Source organism: Falco peregrinus, chromosome 5, assembly GCF_023634155.1.
Source record: "Falco peregrinus isolate bFalPer1 chromosome 5, bFalPer1.pri, whole genome shotgun sequence".
Classification (NCBI taxonomy): domain Eukaryota; kingdom Metazoa; phylum Chordata; class Aves; order Falconiformes; family Falconidae; genus Falco; species Falco peregrinus.
In genome coordinates this window covers 23,785,534-23,806,021 of record NC_073725.1, presented here as the reverse complement: position 1 = coordinate 23,806,021, position 20,488 = coordinate 23,785,534, and the positions used below count along the sequence as shown (strand labels likewise).

Below are 20,488 nucleotides of genomic sequence, written 5' to 3'. Positions count from 1 at the left end.
ATTCAGCCTCTCTCTCCTGGTACGAAATGCCTCAATGTGGAAATGATCCAAAGAAGCAAGAAGGCTCCTTATGGAATGATGTACTATGCTCACTGCCTGAAAGAACCAGAGAACCTAACCACAGATATCTTTAGCGTATGAAAATTTAAAAGCATTAGTAAGGACTGTCAGATGTTTCTTCATCCAGGCTTTGCCTTGCTTTGAGTAGTCTCCCTGACACCAATCCACTGAGCAAGATACTAGTTAGTAAGACTAAAAATGATTGAATCTTCTATAAAGAGAAAAAAGCTGATTTGAAAGGGGGAAATAGCCACTGCAAAATGAAGTTTAGTTGTAAGTATTGTCAAAATGTATACTGTACTTAAAAATGTCCTTGTAATACATTTTTTTAAAAACAACAAATTCTCAATAATATGAACCCTCCATAAAACACTTCTTATTAAATCTTGGAGCGGTACTGGAGAAGATTCCCTGGTGTATGTGAATTACAGCAGAAGAGGATGAGTGAAGTGCAAATGCCACAGTATAATTCGTATATGGAACATTTTAATTGTGGGTAATGGTAGATTTTCAGTTTTATAAGTCAAGGAATTGTGCTCATTTCTGAGACAGAACTGAATATATTAACTGCCCTTGAAATGGTATCAATATTTCTTCTTGCACAGAGAACAGCACAGTAAAATGCATTAAAAGATGAAAGCTCTTTGATCCTTTTGAATGCTTAAAGATACCAGAACTGTGCCAATAAGTTTTAAGGAAGAGGCTAGACAGAAAAGAAGTATTATTAATTGTCGAGATAGCATAATATCCCAAAATAGTGATACTGAGTATACTAAGGACTACAAAAATATTTTTTGTTCATAGTTCTACCCCATTGAGTCTCCTAGGGCTCAAAGGATTCCTTCTTTCCCCCTCTTCACTCAGGTGAAGTCATTAGTATGCAAATGTATTTGATCTTGACATACACAATAGCTCTATCTCTTTAGCCCCCAGTATTAGGGAAAGAAAACTGTCTGGGATTATATCACAGTGTAGATGTTATGAGTCAGGAGCAGCCTGAATAACTGGAATCCCAGGAGTCATTTACAAGAGCTGTCGAACTTCACTCAATAGTCTGCTGGTTTTGCTGCACTGAATGGTCAGCCGTGGTTCTGCCAATTGCCAGGTAATACTTTCTAGGAAGATCTCATCTCTTGGCTTCTCATTCATTGATAGTAGTGCCAGTTACCTCTGGACTCCATTCCAGTTTGGAGCTATGCTTGCATAAATATTATCAGGCTTCTGACTTGACTTCTACTAATAAAAATCATAAGTAAATCTACTGACCTGAATGCCATGGCCCCTGGGACTTGAACACAGCACAGGCTGATGTTTGGGTCTAGATGCAGCCCATAGTCCTTTTTAAATTATAAATAGTCTTAGGCTGACATATACCCTGCACAGCCTAGGCCTGGGTTTGACTGGTTATCTCAGACTTTGGTTTCAGCTGCAGCTAGAAAAATTAAAGATCCTCTCTCTTTTTCCCTGTTCATACAGAACCCATTTTGCCCAATGGAGCAGCACCATGCAAACCAGATGGATGACTCATAAGTAGTTCTGGAAAGTGGGAAATTATGTTAATTTTTGTTTTCACTTCAAAATGGAACTTAAGCTAAATTTAAGATTAAAGATAGATCTGAAAAAACTGTTCAGGGTAGATAAAGCCACTCTGATCAAAACTGAAATATTTCATATTCCTTTTAACCTTTTTAAACTTGAAAAAGGAAACCCGCTACTTTTTCAAATAGAACATGTAAAAATGAGACACTTAAATCTTATCCAGACATTGTACTTTAAATTTTTACTGAATAAAATTTGTCAAAATGACACATTTTTTATTTAGATTAAATACCATTTTTCCATCAGAAGTCAGCGATGAAAAAAATGTCATCCAGTTCTTCTCACAGTGCTGCAGGAATTTATACAAGAGGATTGATAAATGAGGTAGTAAAATGTAATTATACCTAACTCTTTAACACAGATTCAAATGCAACACTAGAATTCTGAAGGCTGCTTCTGGATACGTAATAGATTTCCTTCTCTAGAGCCCGCTGGATCCATTGATGATAAGGTCTCCAAGAGCACTTGCACTAGGGTAGGCTCCAAGAACTCTGCTAAGGACTAGAAGCCTGATGTGGTAGGCACTGGGAAGGAAAACGTTTAAGTAGTCCCTGTTTTGAAAAGGCAGAGGCAGCCGTCATGCTGTCAGGACAGGTAGCACGCTGGCATGCTCCAAGGGCACAGAATAAAGTCCTTCTACTTCCCCAGCAAATCTGCGCCTGACAAATGCAAAAGAGGAGGACACTCCCTTCTTCACCCCTTTCCCCCAAAGCTATATGCATTTTTTGAGAGCTTAAAACTTCCATTTATTCTGTAGCTTTTAACAGGGAGTCTTTTTTTAATCCCTTGGGACATGGACAACCTGGCCTCTAATTTGTGAGTTGCTGTTCAGTGGGGAAAAATATAAAAGATGATGCTTCATCTACCGCGATTCCTCCTCCAACCCTGTGCTCTGAAAATCCTTGCATGCATTTCTCATCCATCACCCTATCCTGAACGATGCTCAGAAAACTCAGTGATGTCTAACATGATAGCTAAGAGAGTCTGTGCATCTACCAGCCTCTCCCCTTCCTTCCCTCGCCTTCCCCCCATCAATCCTCCCCCAAAAGAAAAGGAACCCATTTCTGAGATTAAAAAGAAAGTTCGTCCAGGCTCAACGTGCATAAGATTTGTCACCCAGGCTGCTTCACTCAAAAATGAAAACATAAAGATGTGTAAACAGCAAATAAACTCAAAAAAGAAATAAGCATCTGAACGAATAAAAAAAAAGAAGAAAGTTATCAAATATGCATTTGTTTATCACAGTCAACTTTTATGACTCAAACCTGATCCATATATATTTTATGAAGAGAATATCCATTGTGGTGGCAAAATTAAATGTATTTTGAAACTTGTATGTGACATTTATCTATCTGCTCTATCAGAAAAAAGTTGTCATATTCATTCAGACATATATTACTTTTTCAATTTCCTGTCAGTAATGTTTTTTTAATGTTCTTTAGGGTGAGACCACAGGATTTCTCATTTCTCACAACAAAGACCATAACTCATTAGAATTATGTTGATGAGTTTATACCTAAAAAAGTTGTATCACTTTTTTTTTTTTTTTGAGGTGAACAATTTGCACTCTTATCCATGACAATCATGGCTTTTTTTCTTTGTTGTTGTTTTTTTCTTGTTAAAGATAGTCACGTAGAGAATTGTCAGCTCCTTTTTTTCCTTCTTTTACAGAAGTTCATCATATAAAACACAAACTTATGGTGCAGTTTTATGATGATTCAGGTTCTATTGTGAGCCACAAGAGATAACAGAGATAGCACAAGTATTGAAACTCCTTATCACACATCTTCCCTTCCAAAGGGGTGATTTTGATAGGAAGTTTATATAAACCCAGTGCTTAAGAAGAAACAGCACTGTGCAGCAGGCAAGGCCAAGGGGTCATAGTTAGAAAAGAAACAGAAACCAATTAAAGTGTGTTAATTCACACGAGGCTACAGCCTCTTCCAATGCAGAAGACTGGATGGAGAGGTGCAAAGTGGAGACGGCAACTTCTTTCTTGCAGTTGCTATTAAAGCGACACTGTAATAAAAACATTATCTCGCATCCCATAGGCTCAGTACAAGTCCTGTGACAGATCATGCAGTGCAGCAGGTCAAGCCCTGGGTAGAAAGGCTGTTTGATTATTATGGTTTTTTTTTATATAGCCTAATAATGATATCCACAATACAAACTATGGTCATGTTGGTAAAAAACATTCAACTTTCATTCCTGAACAAAAGCAGACTATTTGGAATCAAATTAGAGGATGTGCCTCCCCTTTTAAACATACATAACATTTGAGAATAAATACAAATTAAAGTAATATTTGGTAAATCTGGCAGTAATTATGATGGCCCAGCTTAAAAAGGCTGTTGATCAGCTTGGCATAGATATGTACCTATAATTATCTGAAAAGCACCAACTTAGGCTATTTTTTAGGTCAGAAATTCTTATGTGATAAGACTGTCTCATGACATTTGTGGCATCTGCTGGTTGGAGCTGTGCTAGTAATACTTCTAAGATGGCCTGTGGTCTGAGGATTTAGTGCATCCCTTTTCAGTCCTAACCAAAACAGGAGGGTAAATGCCCAGAGAAATGTAAAAAGTAATCTGTCAAAGGGAGAGAGATCTTCCTCACTACTACAGGCTCAAAGTGTTTTTTTTTTAACCAGAAGAACCTTAGAGGCGCAAAGTCTTCATTTAGGCGCAACTGATTTTTAAATAACAATATCCTACAGATTAAATACTTAATCTTAATTGAAAGAAAAGATACTTAACAGAAAGACCCTCCCTTCACATTGCTAATCGTTGTTTAGTTAAAGTATCAGTAAAGTTAACTATGTTTTAAATAATTCAAACAGATACCATTACCTTGGTCTCTGGGACACTACTTCTCTATTTATTCAGGAAACACAAAGAAGCAAGCAAGCAAAACAGGAGCACAAGTTCACAAAAATAGAGGACTGCCTCTAGACACAACCCAAAAATAAGCCAGGCCATCCAGTGCCAAGTTCTGCATGGCCATCATCAGCTGCTAGCAGGATTTGAGTTAAAACTCCTACGACTGCCATGGGGAGCTTAAGCATAACACTATCAAAATGACCCAAGTCCCATTAACAATAACTGGTGTGTGGTATTCTAAGGATGGAATTTATGTCATTTAATGTTAGCCACCAAACATTATAAGTCCAGTTGTAGACTGCCATTCAAGCTCTTTCCAGTCAACGCAGAGAGAGAAGAATCTCTGCAAGGTGATTAATCTCAGCCTAAAACGCATGCCTGAGATCAGTGAGATGTTTTATTCTTCAAGAGTGTCTATTTCTTTCAGCAATGACAGAGAACTAGCTTAGATTTGATGCAGCCTAAGCTAACTTTCACGTTGTTAAAATTAGGGAAAAGGAATTCAAAGCCAGGAGTCTAAATTGATGCAGGACTCTGCTGAGGATCAGTCAATTCTAATATGGACCTACAGCCTCTAAGTAATTTGGAAAACAGTTGTCTTTTTATTGACCATCCGAATATCTCAGCTGTACAAAAATGAAGGATAAGATAATCTTTTAAAAACCTAAATAATAATATTAATAAAGCACAGAAGCTTTTTCCTGGGAAGAAGCTCAGCCTTTCTTTCATTTTTTTTCTTCCTATGTGAGTTACTATTAAAATAAGACAAGGCTTTGAGAAGACCTCACTGGCTGAAAAGCCATTCAACACATGCACAAAATGAAACCTGTTTACCTGTTTGACCATCCCTGTCTATCACGAACATAAACATAGAGACAGAGATGATTCACTTAAATTACTTCACTTGACTGGTAATATCTTGACAGATTTCACTGGGGAGGGTATAACTTACATAGCTCTTAAAAAGGGAGTTTAAAAAAAGGACACAGCAATGCCTGTGGACTGAAGATTTATTAGAAAGATTCCCTAACCATCTCTTGGAAGTCAAATTTCCATGTTCTGTGCAAACTCAGTGAGAAATTGCCTTCTTGACATGATGGCCATTTATCTCCCCTCACTCTGTGTTCTTTGAGGGCTCCTCTTGCATCATTTGTTGGGTAGTACGAGGCCGATTAAAAAATTTCTAGATTTGTGCTGTTGCCAGAGACCATAGTGATTTAGTGAATCAGGCATGCATCATTCATGTTTGTTCCCTCTTTTCACTGCATATGATTTTAAGAAGTAAAAGACAAGAGCAAGCCAAGGGTACAACTTGCTTCAGTAAATGTTTTTCAGGAGGCGCCCTTTCCACTGATGGATCAGGTTATGAGAATTTGAACCCGATTCAGTAATATCTAACATACACATTTTTATCTGTATTCAGAAATAAAGGCTTTTGTTGCAGCATAATTACTTGTGACATTTAACTCTCAACATACAAGATGTACTACATAGTTGGTTAAGGACTTCCATGTAAGCAAAGTTCTAACTGTTCATCATCGTATGTAACAGAAGCATGAAGGCATTTGAACAGGCAAATGCTTCTGCATGTTACCAATAGTATTTCTAGGTCTTAACATTCAGATTTAAAATAATTACCCTAACTGAGAAGCTGGCAAAAACATTGTGCAGTTTTTCTCCTGTACTCCCTTCCAATACCCATTATACTCCAATAAAACCATAGTTTGTGGCTGCAATTTCAGAACATTTTCAATCAGCTCAGACTTCGCAGATGAGAATTGTATCAGGGCTTCCTTTGCCTCTCTGTACCTAGTGAACTGACACCATCAGGTAGTTTTTTTCTCTTTGGACCTTTGTGAAGAAAACTAAAAAAGTGAAGTCTTAACTGTTCTAAGCAGTCATTAAATATTTAATCACAGTTTCCAGGCAGGTTTTTGTCTTGGCTGTTGTGGCAAAAACTCTCTGCTGTGGTAGAGAAGAATGTGGTGTTCTTTGCTAATGCCAGTTACATGTTATTTTCATTCAAAGGTGAGTACCTTATGATTTATCCATCCTCTCACGTTACATCCATGGCCATACATTCGTAAACTTTCTGCTTTAGCCGAATGCCCACAAACAACTTCTGTTTTCAAATTCATCTATCTACTTGTGAGCAAAGATGGGTGACTGCCTCGTACATGTGTCTTTACCTGAACAGTAGGTATGATGGCTGGGGCATTTCAGTGTTATCAGAGTTACGAGAGGCATACTCTTAGGTATACAAACTGTCCAGAGGAACAACATGTATAGTCAAATATATAGGGTGGTGCACTGTAGGTGGTAGTAATAATAGTGAGAGACTGCACATATAAAGCCTATACATCAGTATCTGTACAATTGAAATTAGCACAACTATAGTGCAGATGCCAGAAGATGTGATTTAAACACCTACAAATGAAAGTAACCTCCCAACACTTTGGAAGGGTCTGTGCAGGTGATGTTCATCAACATAAGGGATATGTCAAGAAACAGGCTGACCATGCCATCCTGTGGGAAAGGGTTGGGAAATATTTCCCACACAGTTCTGCTAAAACCCCTCAATTTTCTTGATCTTTTAAATATTTCACTCTGGCCTCTTGGGCAGAGCTGCCAATAGTATCAGTCTACATGGTACCTCCTAGTAGTGAAAGGGAAGAGTGTAAACACACAGCATCCTTTAACTCCCTTTATGCAGTCATTCAGTAACACACCTTGGTGAGAAAACGAACCCTTAGAAAAACACAGGCCTAGTTTTATTCCCCAGTTAATAGATTGCAGACAATTATGACCTGTGTACAGTCATGATTACACACTTCTAACATTACACTAAAGAAAGTTCTGAGATAAAAGAGAGCTTGCCAAGATGAGAAGGTTTAGTTCATTTGTCACCAGAATCACCAGAATAAAAGTTCCACAAATCATAGAGACAGAAGTGTGACTCAAGGAGGTAATGAAATTATTTGTAATTTGGGGTCCCTGTAGGTACTTGTATCTTTCCTGAGGAGATGAGCATAGAGGTCCAGGTAAGCATATGTTCACCTCTGTGTGTGTGCATCCACACAGATGCAGGTGTTCATGTAAGTGGGAAGCAATTGAATTGGAAAAAACGTGGACATTACTCTATTTGAAATGTTTTAGGATTTTGGCAGGTTATGGCAATAAGACTTACAGGGAAGAGCATTTTTCTGGATTGGCCACAGGAGGCCTCAAGGAGTATTGTACAATATCTAAAATGGGACTAAAGACCTTTGTTTAACTAACTGAATCCCAGGTACAGCGTGTGGCAAAGAGCTGTTGTCAGGAAAAGGCAGCGATAGGGATAGGGTAAGTAGAACAGGAATGAGGGATCTAGATACCTTGGGATGTCTGGTGATCTGTCACCGACATTGGCACCAGGTATCCGTGCTCTTGTTTCCACATGGGTTTATGCTTCCAGTCATGGAAGGAACTGAAAGAGCAAAACCAGGACAGATGACGACAAGCTAAGGCTAAAAGAAAGAGTTGGGAAGGAAAGCCGAGAGAAAGTTTAGCATGGCAAATGGTGCCGATTCCCCCTCAAAGTAAAGCGCACTGCATGAGCCTGATATCATCTTTTCACTTTGAGGCTGTCTATCTGCTATCAAGTAAGACATATCTCAGCTTAATGCACAGCCTGCAACGAAGGGAGTGGATTAGGCCTCTGGAGATGATGACTAACAAGTAAAAATTAAACTTTTTTTTTTCAGTTGGGCTGCAATGACCTATTTATACAATTTCTTTCTTGCCAGCTAGCTTTTTTAACATTACAAGATGTACCTGGTCTCTCTCATCTCTCTCTAAACTGTCTCCCTGATGTCCTGATCACTCTCTGATCTATTTCTCTATCTGCTGGGTGGATGCTAATATGACATATCCAACCTCTAAAACAAACCATTTATTTTGAAACTTGGCTATGCCAGAGTATTTGATGCGTCAAACATTAAAATGAATGTATATTTGGATACTGGGTACCTCATGTCTTAATATTAAATTATGTCCTGAAAAGTGGATTGATTTTAAACTGCCAGGATATATGTAATGCTTCCTTGAATCTCTAGCATGAAGCTAAACATGAGGGGAGACTAGGAAAGGTTCTCTATGAAGCAGAGACAGAATTGCTCAAGGGCTGTGAGTGTTTTCTTTATATTAATAAGTTCTTTTCTGTGCTTAAGGAAAGAGATTCTGTCATTCTGTTCCATTATTATGTGACAATAATACATTAATCTTCTATGAGAGATACTTATCCTAGAGATAATATTTAATTAATGTGAAAAGAAGGAAGTTTAAGTGAAAAAGGTACTTTAAAAATCATATATATTTAATAACATTGGCATAGATATTTCAAAGTCCTTTTTTTCTTTTTGATATCTGGGCCATTTGCATACATAGGCACTGAAGCTTAACACTGCCAGTATCTGAAGAAAAATGACAAACTGAGATATACTTTTAGAAAGATAGATTGAATGTCCATTCATGGTTAGGACTGTGATTTTTTTTCTGCTTGAACTTGCCCTGCCACTGTTCACAGATCAACACATAGGAAAAGACATCGCACAATTCTTTGCGATACTCTAGATTCAAACCAGAAGACAGGGAATCCTTCCCCTTACAGGACAACTCCTGTTCAGTGTGCTACTTGGAGGCTTGTGGGTCTGCACGCAGAAGCCTATGGGTCCGCACCTGGCTGGTTATCACCATGAACCTGCATGAATACAACCCAGTTGCTGGCTTACTATCAAATTAATCAAGTACTACTACAATTTTCTCCTCTTCATGTAAAAACTGCTCAGGGAAGATGTATTTTTTCATTTTCAAATTCTTCACAAAATATTCCTAAAATATCTAGACTCCTTGTCCTTTCAGATTTTGAAACAAATACTGACTGTACTGCAAACATGGGAGCCCCAGATTACCTCTCCTCACCTGTATCTGTAAGGCATTTACATACAGATGTCAAGGCTGCAGCCCATCAAGAAAGCCAGTGACCTTCATTTATGCATGAACGCTTATGACTTCTAAGAAATTCCAAATCAGCAGCAGTGCTTTACCAGCCAGTCAAGGACCTTCAACATTTAGCATTCTGCATCAACTTCCACTTTTGACAGAGTGATCTGGATTTTTTCCCCCTTTGCCCAAATAGCCCTTGGTTTTCTTTTTTCTGACATCAATGCCAGTTGAGCAGAAAGTAAAATTCTGACGCTGGGAAAGAACACTTGTTATATACAGGATAAATTAGATAAATCTAAGCAAAACTAAGCATCATGTTATACAAAGAACTATAATCTGTTTATTTTTCAGAAATGAGGCACATCTGAAAGATAACTCAAATTCTCAGATTTGGTCCACTATGTCCTCCGCTTTCCTACAGCCTTCCTATACTTCAACATGCAGAACACTCCCTCAAAGAAGCTCTGGACAGTCTAAAGAAGAATTCCCAAATTAAGAATAGTCTTGGACTCCACTCTAATGTGAATCTCATACAGCAGGAATTCCATCATCTCTGGTTGGACAATGATGTGGCCTCAAATTGTTCTCAACTTTGTCAACTCCTGAAGACATGCAGTGATGCAATTTATTCCTGAGCATGACACACCATTCAGGAAACATCAGTAATACAGAAAGCACATTTCTCAGCACCATCTACACACATCAACTCTGTCCACTGCTTTGTTTTTGTCACTTTAAAGAATTCTCAATTAATTTAGGAAAACTTCAGCCTTTGTCTTCAAGTTCCTCTGTGGCCTGGTTCCCAGGAATCTAAATGGCCACCTAATGCTCCCGGATGAAATCTGTAATTACCAAATTCAGTCTTCCAGGATAATAATTGTCAAACCTTCTCTGTGCACAGCAGAATTTGTTTTCAGGGAAATTTCAAGGACTTGGAATGAATTCCACGAGTAGCTGAGGAACCTTTCTCGGTTTATCACCTCTGGCTTCACCACATTTTGCTGCAAAGGCTAAGTACATTTCTGTTATCTGACTTTCTGTAATGCAATATGCATTTCTGAGAAACCCCTCATAAAGATTTTTAAACCCATGAAAACATAACTTTAAAAGGAAATTGAAACAAAGAAAGAGATTCCTAACAAAGACAAAACCAAATGTCCTTATCAAACAGGTGACTCTATTCTACAAGGTTCTCCTGGGTGATGACCAATTTGTGACAGTCACTAGTCATGTTTCTTAATGTGTTACGAGAAGGTGATAAGATATGATGATAAGGAGAGCAGTGTAAGAACCTCCACGGAGCAGAAAGATTTCATTGACTGTGATATATGTCACTGGCAATAACAATGAACATTTGCCATGCTTATAACCACCTCATGATGTTAAGATGAACAGATTATAGGAGTGGTAGGTGCTTCTTTTAGTTACTGCTCAGCTTTCATGAAAATGGTAGTTTGAACTACCTGAACTAAGCTGTACTAGTAGATAGGGTGGTTTTTCTCCTCCATGCAAAAGTAATTAAGAAGGCAATGACATAAGGACAGGTATGTCTTGTACTTCTGACTTGAAATAATTAATTTAGATTAGTGAATAACATTTTCAAAAGTACCTAAATGCTTCAGGCTTTTAAGGCTCTCTTCAAAGTATATTTACTCCACATACTACAGAGTGCTACCAGGACCCCAGAGCAAGTAACTAATGAGCTAGATCCTATGTCACCTTGTTGAGAAGCAGAATTAATTAGTCCAGACATAACCACCATCCTACCAAGGGTTTTGGCTCCTGGTATTTGTGCTAGTATGGCAACGAGAGATATAAATATATTGTCTCTTGGCGTTTGCTTGCAGTGCTCCAGTACAGCACAAAGACATGCCTTCAAACACTAAGACTCGTAACACTGACTGAGGGAAACTCAGGCTCTTACAGGTATGTAAGTTGCTTTTGAAAATAAGACTTGGGCACCTCTGAAAAAATCTGTGTCCGAAATACAGCACCTTGGGCAGAGATCCAGGCAAGAGGCAAGAAATCTGAAGTTTAGTACTCAAAATAAGATTTTTTGCAAGCTAGATGAAAGAAATTTCAGTGGCCTTGCTGGACAGATGCTGATCATTTTCAAGCTGATTGAAATTTAAAAACGCAATTAACCTTTCCTCAGTAAATATGTTTGGAGATTTCAGCTGTCATCCAATATGGCTCCAGTATGTATTTTTGAGTAAGGTAAAGTTCTGTGCTCTTCTTAAATTAGCATTGCCCTTGTAATTGCTGTTTGCAGCAAATATTATTTAACATACAGCTCTTTTCTTGGTAGTTTTTTGGCACTGTTAAAGCCTCCTGTATTAGAGGTTTGACTTCATCTCATCATCTAGTCTGAAATACTCCTTCCTAGTATTCTTTTTCTTGGAGCTTTTGGGGAAAGTGGTGGTGTTTCTACTTTAAAGCTCTTTGTCCAAAGAGGTTGTGAGTTGTTCTTACTATGTTTTTGCAATGGTTGGCTCTTTGGGTAATTCAATTTCTGAAGCTTTTTTGCCCTGACCTTTTTTTTTAACCTGTGGGAAAGTTAGATTCCCCCGTTAAATATGATGGCACAACAGTGGTTCTGAACTTCTTGATATTATGAGGGGCTAATTGAATATCACTGTTCCATGTTGCAGATGGTAACTGTTCTACATTTCACCACTGTTCTAAAAAATGTGGATATGGGTTTCACAGTTGTTCACATTTGCGGAGATCCAAAATTTGTTAGTGATCATTGCCTAAAATAGACAAAATAGACTAGCTGACTCTTGTTTAGGTATAATTAGCCTCACTTTCTGTCAGTCCATTTCAATGAAACTACCAGTTTGTATGACCTGAGAGTTTGGTCCATACATTTTTACATTTATGCCACTGTGGCTAAAGTTGAGGTTAGATAAACAGTGCAGTAAAATAAAGACACAGTCAGCAAAAGTATGTTAAAACAATTATTTGTCTTTTGATTCAAATTCACATGGGAGGTAATTAAACAACCAGCCTCCTTGATGTTTAGCTGTGGGGAGAGAAAACCAATGGGAAAAAAAATTATCTTCCTTACAACTGACCTTTTCTCATAGTATGTGCCCTTTTCTTCCTGCAAACAGCAGAACTGTATGTATTCAGCCCACTGAAACTTTGAAGGGGAAAACAGAGAGTCAGACCTCACCCAGTAGAAATTCAATATGTTAATATGAAGGTCTATCAAAACAGATTCCCCCGGCAATGGGTTTTCCACGGAATGTTCTTAAATGCTAGTATTATCTGAGTGTTACAATCCCTCCCTCTATCTTCTCCCTTAAAATGCACCTCTTCTTATTGTCTCAGGCTGGTCATGAAATTTCCTTAATATATACCATTCTAATACCACCCACTTAGATTTCTGTCAGTCTTACCCCTGGGAAGACACTGTTAGCAGTCACTATTCAAACAATTACTGTTTAGAATTTTGTGAACACTGCTAGATTTTGTGAGGGCTAACACATTAGTGGTTAGCATGTATTAGAGCTGCACAGCCGAAAGATGGAGCAATGCTAATGCTTGTTAAGAGAAAAGGTTAATGGACACTGCACACCTGGAGAACAGTACGAATTGCACAGATGCAGAAGAACTTTGAGGAGTGTCATACATTACATGGCTTTGAGCCTCCTAGAAATTCAGGTAGAGTTAAAAAAACAACAAAAAACCCCAACAAATGACCAGCATCCTTTTTTATGTCCCATAAGGAGGCCCACCTGGCATTCTCATTGATAGCTGCCAAGGTTACTGGTTAGTGTAAAAAAACCCCACCAAACACCTAGGTGACCTGCCAGTCTCTATGCACCTTCTTGGAGATGACTGCTAATTTGACAACACCAACTTTGTACTTTGACCTGTAGCTGTCAAAGAGGTTCTTGTATCTGTGGTTCAAGAGAACTGAAAGTTTTACAAGCAACATTGCGTATACATAATTTGCTATGATAAGCATACTCTACCGGCAAGGAGGAGGAACAATTGTGGAGGTGAACAAGACTAATAGTAATAATAATACAAAAAGCAGCTATGTATTAAACCCTTTGGTTGTACCTATACACAATATTATACTGTTGTCACTGGATATGTACTTCAGTGATTCCACAGAAACAGTGTAAATCCCTGCAAAAGTTTACATTGCAGTATTAGAGTATCTTACGTCTATTTAGCTGAAACCTGCTCATAATCAGCTGAAATGAAACTGAAACAAAAAGTTAATAAATAAATAAATGAAGAATAAAAATTGGGCTCTCCACTCATTTTTTTCTCACCTGTTTAACTAAACTGCATTAAAATCTACCTTGGATTTTAAAAGTGTATTTTCTTTTAAAGGGGAGATTGCCCCAACTGAACATCATCACAGTAGAAAGAAAATGTTACAATCACCTTTTTCCACATCATTTTGTAATTAGCTCACCCTCCAAAAGAAGGCAATGACCTTGTCTATGGGAACAGAGCGGTCAGCCCTAGTGCTGTGGCCTTTTGTATATTTCCAGGTTGTGTCCTCAGCCACTTTAACTAAGGCAGACAGCTGCTACGCTTAGTATTATAAACTCAGTTTGCAAGTAATTCTTAACATTTCAGAAAAAAGTAGTTAAACTGTGAAAATAACGATACCTGCATGTACACAATAGTATATAATAGTTGGGAAGACAGAAATTTCCTTCAGAATGAAAACTACTTTAGCACTTTCCAAGCCAGTCTACAAAGAGGACAATGCTATTTCTTAAAATCCTATTCTGTGTTTTTATTGCACATGACATAATACATTGTACTGTACAGTGTGTGGTGATGAGAAATTCCCTGCTTATTTAATTGTGATCCTTCAACGAATTTGAAAGGGAGTGCTTTATTTCCATTTCTTTAATTTACTAGTTCTTTAGCTGATGATTTTATTAACTCTTGTGTTTGAGAACTGATGCTTAACAAAAAAAGAAGAAGAAGAAAAGGCCCTTGGCAGAATTGTGAAGGCCTGGAACTGAATAATGCACTTTAATAATGAGGGATAGAGCTATGGCTTTTGCTGATGGCTGTGACCGGCTCTGTGACCTGATTATGTCGCAGAGTGTCAGCAGCTGAGACACTACAAAAGGGAGCGCATCCCATCAAATCTATCTCCATTGTAATCACTCGCACTGCTGAGAGGCTTGTTAGGAGCAGGGAATCCATCAGGCCTCATTAGCACCATTTACCATCAAGAAGCTCAAAGAGCAGACGTGTACCCTCTCATCAGAATAATGAGAACCAAAGTACTCCCATTATCTAATTGGATCAACAATGCCCCTCTCTTCTATTTAGTTTGCTGATCTACTTGTGGACTACAACTCTCAAAAATTAGTTATTTTTTGTTAATTGCCAGGGTGGAGCTCTGCTCAAGGTTTTTCATATACAGGAGGTTTTTCACACCTAAAGAGCAAGGCATGGGCACAATGAAGCTCAAGTTCCTCCAAGGGATTCTTCGATTATACTGATGCCATCCCAATTAAACTCACTGTTCAATTAAAGTATGTAGTGAACAATTACACCATACTTAGGCTTTCTTAACAACCTACCAGGATATAGAATGTATCACCCTCTTTAACCACAAGATAGTTCACAATGCCAGCTCTTGCCACGCTACGCTTTTACACTTTATGGTAAAATGCTATTTTGCAATTGCTGAATTAAGAAGAAAGGAACTAAACTGAGGACTCAGCTAAAATGTATTTGACCCTGTTGAAGTCAAGGGACTTACATGGACACAACTGATGACAGTGAAGTGCTATGTTTCTGTCAAGTAGGAAGCTGGGCTGCCCGTAGCACTTATGGAAACCAGAAGCATCAACCTTGCTTCCATATTTCTTGGTTCATCTCCTTACTAAGGTTAATAAAACTGTCAAAATGCACATTTCATGTACTTAATAGATATAGTAAAACCCACTCAAAACTCCTAATATTTTCTTTCTTTTGCAATAACAAAAGAAGAGAAATGTCTGGTTGTTACATCTCTGAAGAATCCAAGTGCAGCAATGGCACTAGGATCCTACTTGAAGGGCAGGCTGAAACCAGGTGGATAGACAGCATCCCTTTGAGATCAGTGTATCTACTGACAGGATGGAATCTAGCAATTCTGCTACCCTGCTCATGAAATTTAAGATATGAAAGTCCAGTCCTGCAAATGCTTCCTGGAAAGTGCTGAGGGCAAACAGAATGTAAGCAGTGTTGCATGAGCCAATAGGTCTTCATAATATGCCTCTGAAAATGAAAATTTGATTTAGAATCCTCTACCTGTACTGTATCAAATTAATCAGGTGATCTAATCATATTATTGCAATGGATTAGATCTCTGCTACAGTGGTCTTGGGGAGCTCTGGTATTACAGTTCATATTGCTTCCAAAGCAAAAAAAAAAAAAAAAAAAAAATTACCATAACTGTGAATTCCATAATTAAATTAATAAGAATATGCTATATAGGTAATTGTTAATACGCATAATTTTGTTACTGTGACTGCAAGAAATCCTAGACCATTGGGAATTAAGGCCATGCCATATGTCATTCAAAAGATCATTTCCCTAAATTTGGCATAGGATCTTGGATTTGACCTACAGCTTAATGCCTCCAGGGATTACTGATCACCATATATTTAGCCAGACAGATGGACATTTACAAGCCCTGAATATCTGTAACAGAAGCAGCTAATAATTACAAATATTGCACATACAAACAGCCTGGTAAGTCATCCAGCCTTATATTTGCAGGAGTGAAATTTGGGTGTCACACTTGTGATTCTTTGAAAGGGGCAATTTTCAAAGGGAAGATTCTTAACATACGATGGAAATCCAGCTCCTTAATGAGTCCAAGAAGATCATTCAGAAATGCAAGTTACTATTCACTTACACTCCCAATTTTGAAGACACATGCCTCTCAGTTCTTGTTTAGTTGCTATAATATTAATAATTTGATGGAAATATAATTTAACTTTGGAATGTAGTTTAATTACACTGAATAGTCCTGTTTGGTAGACAGTTTCAGAAGTGTCCTCTAAGCAATATGGGTTTACGCTGAATATTATACAAATGGGTATATGGTATATAAAAAACCCATAAATATATTATATCATATATGTATGGTATTAAAAATACACACTCATTACGAATATTTATCTATACCTTGGTGAGGTCTTCAGTGCTGATTATAAACCAAGGAAAATTTGTAAAAACAAGAATAAAAAGATAGCCCTTATATAAAAGAGCTAGGTGAACATATAGGTTCTGTAATTTTATCCAGCAATAGGGACGATTCTTTCTTTCTCTTTCTCTGCAACCTGTGGAATTATTGGACTTTACATTATGTGTGGAATAAACAAGATCAGCCTGAGGGTATCTATAGTTTCATTCAGTGATATCTTCACAGTAGTAGTTTTTTAAAAACATATAATGAATGGCCACACTTTGCTTATGTTTTCTGTGGAGAACGTGTAAAGGGAAAACCATCCAAAAACTAGTCTGGGTTTATATCTTCAGCTCTTACAATGAACACCTTGGGTGCCAAGTGGCTCATGTGTGGCAACTGTGAACCATTTCTGGAGCACAGATAGAAATAAGCAGGCTTCTAGGTTGGAGCTGATCTGACTATGAGTTATAGGTATTATAACCAACTTTTCTTCCAAACCAATACCCCATCCCTCCAGAAATCTTAATAGGCTTTTGAGAGCCTCCATTTAAAGCTGGCTGCATAAAATGATCCTTTGATGAAAAGGGATTGAAACAAGGGTTAAAGTAGACATTGAAAGGTTATTGTAGAGGGCACATTGTTCATACAATCCTCCTTTAATATGTGTGGTGTGCACCTGCGATAAGATGATTCATTAGATAAGACCTCACTTTGACAAGCTCCATCGTTCAACCCTCGGGGTAGTGATGGAACAATTCTGCACCCACCCAGTAAATATAACAAGGTCAGCATTTTTTTTTCCTGGGAGTTGGATGGTGATAGTGAAGCTCAGGATGCATCTCTGTTTATGTCTTATGTTAAAAAATAGGGGACTCCTACAAAGTGTTGTGTTTTATTTTTTAATGAGCCAAAATAAAAAAATGTCCCCACTGTTCCAATTAAATAACATGGTGATATAAAATTACCAGGAAAAAACCTGCTCTTTGTGGTTTTTTTTCCCCATAGTAAACAGTAAAAGTAGAAACTAAACTTTAGATTCACATATCATCCAAGCTGCATCATTTCAGTGAATGTTTACCAGGGCCCAACATCCACACAAGCACTGCAGATATCACTGTATGCCCAATTTGTAGCATTTAGAATAATGACATTCAAATGACTCGGTTACCATGTCCAGTCATAAGCTATATTGACAGATTTGTTGCAGTGACGTTATGTGAAACAAGTAGTTGTGTTAATTTCAGTTCTAGTAAATGCAATAAAGAATGACAGTGGCTACAATCTAAAAGCTACTTAAGCATGCTGCATCAATGGAATTATTTTTATATATATATATGGATTCAGATGCATATCTTTCTGCATCATATTAAGACTGAAATGGAAATGGTTTGCAACAAATAAACAGCTTGCAAATGCAGGTAACACACAATCTCTGTCTTAGACATGCCATAAACATTGCTCAAGTTTCTGTTTGGAGAAGTTTCTTTAAAGCAAAGTTTCTCCCAAATGTGCATTACAGACTGGCAGATTCAATGCAAGTTGTTTAACTTAATTAATCAGCAAATGAGTAAGCCGCCCAGTTAAACACATCTCAGATACTTCATTACATTTTCAGTTGTGTTCCTTTACTTAAAACATTAATACTTTTTTAGAAATAAAGTAATACAGGAGTTCTACAATTTGCAAAAAAGTGTAATCTTAATAGTACAGTAGCACTTTAATATGGCTGTCTGTTATTAGGCATATATAAGTGGAAGAAGACAGATGGTATGTTAAGAATCATAGAGCTTTTGGGCTTTTAAAATACCTTATTATTGCGCTCTCATGATCTTTTCAAAAGGTTGAATTAAAATAAAACGAATCCTAAGCCTCTTCTGGCTTGAAAACCCTTTCTAACAGCCCCTAAGTTCCTCCCAGTTCTCAGACTTTCCATTTCTTACCTTGTCTGGCAAATCAATATTTATTTATCTTCAATATGCACTTTTAAATTGCTGTCATACGAGCGGAACTCATTTTTGTCCCAAGATCAGCCTGCATCAGAATTCACAGTTTGCTCCATCTTCTACTCACCTGTCCTTGTGCATTAGTGACAAGTTGACCTGTGACCCCCTGAAGACTGGAGAGGGCATTGCCAAAGGCCTGGGAGCTTGCTATTGAGCCCATGGCTGCTGCTGCTGCAGCCGCTGCTGCTTGGCTTGCTAGCGGATTATTAACCAGCTGAAAAAAGGAAAGAAAAGATCATGGTAAACCCCCCAGTAAACACAGAATGTTAACAGCATAACGTAAAAGTGATTGTGCTAACATGGGTGAAAAACTGTCTGCTCCAAGAGTTTGAGTATTTTTGAGAAGTTCTTAATTCTGAGGCTTCAGTGTCTTTAACAATGAACGGTTTTCAAAAAGCCAGAGCAAATTTCATGTTAATATTGAAGAATATATCTTTTTTTTTTACTCTTTATTCTTTTTTATGATCATTATTATACTTGATGTGTTTCTTTAGGTTGTATGTGCTAATGCCGCAGGTGTAGCAGCCTAATCCTGCTGTAAACAGCAATCAGTGAAAGATTAGATTCTGATGTGAATGGGAGTTGGATATTTACTTGGGGACACTCAAAACTGAGACTATTTTACCAATGACCCCAGAAAAAACTGCAGATCCTTTTAATTTATATCATTAAAGAATTGCTCTCAACATCTCGATAAATCACAGCAGAAGACTTAACCCCATGATAAAGTTCAGTAGAAAGTGACTAAAAATTCAGAATTTACTTGCAAAATATGATACTAAGCAACTCGCTCATTCTCAACTGCAAATGATTAATTGCAGGACTCACAAATTCCCAGGAAGCGTGCTGTGCTGCCCACTGCAGTCGGTTCTACCTGGGTGCTCCACAAAAAGCATAGAGGACAGTCATGCCTCTCACCCCAGGAGGCTAGGGGAATCCCACAGAGGAGTACTCCTATCAACCCCTGGGTTTATCAAACATACAAAATGTGTGTTCCTCTGTCAGAGTCAAATGTCCTCTGGGAGATGCTTTGTTCAGTGGATTCTTGTGAAGTTTATATTTTCTCATCCATTTCTGAGAATGGACCAACTCTGAACTAAGCACACGGGGGTGACCAAAAAAAACCAAAACAAAAAGCTGGGAACCATCATCACTGGGAAAGCTGTCCCAGAACAATCAAGCAAACTCAGTTCAGCAGGCTGAAAATGTATTTAAATGTGGGTTTGCCCCCTACATTTTAGCAGAGCTTGCAAAACGCATGTTAGCAGGGTAAAGTAGCTAGAAATTCGAGGGAGAAAAAAGCCTGGGGACAGTAAAGACATTTTTTTTCTTTGCATGAGATGAAAATGCTGAAGCTGACTCAGAAAAGCTTAATTTTTGAGCTGAAATTGGTAGGAGTTCTGAGTCCTTAGAAGATGAGTAAATTATCAGTCCTACAGAAACGGAGAGTCACAGACACCAGTAAGGGATGTACTCTACAGACAAGCTCTGCTTCAAAATAGGTTATAAAAAATTAATCAGTGATTAGTAGATGTTTTAAGCATGTTACAGATATGAGTGGTGTGTATGTTATAGATGTTTAGAAGCCCATCAGTAGAAGATGTCAGATATGGTTATAATCTATGCTTATAAGAAACCTACTTGTCTGTAGGTTGTCGCAAAATCTACAATTGATTGGTCATACATTAAAACATCTATTAATCATTCATTAGCCCTTCATGAAGTATTTATAAATGGAACCTTGATATAAAGTGTTGCCTAAAGGGGTACCTTGGGCTCATCCAATCCCG

The 20,488-nt window shown here is 37.9% G+C and overlaps 1 protein-coding gene across 1 annotated transcript in view; it reads right to left on the bottom strand.

Annotated features, from left to right (window-relative positions):
• POU6F2 (POU class 6 homeobox 2) overlaps window positions 1–20,488 on the bottom strand; it is a 253,430-nt gene that overhangs the window by 39,416 nt on the left and 193,526 nt on the right. The window contains exon 5 of the mRNA XM_013298398.3: window positions 18,766–18,912. Within this exon, the coding sequence (XP_013153852.1) occupies window positions 18,766–18,912 (147 nt within the window). The remainder of the gene's footprint in view (window positions 1–18,765; window positions 18,913–20,488) is intronic.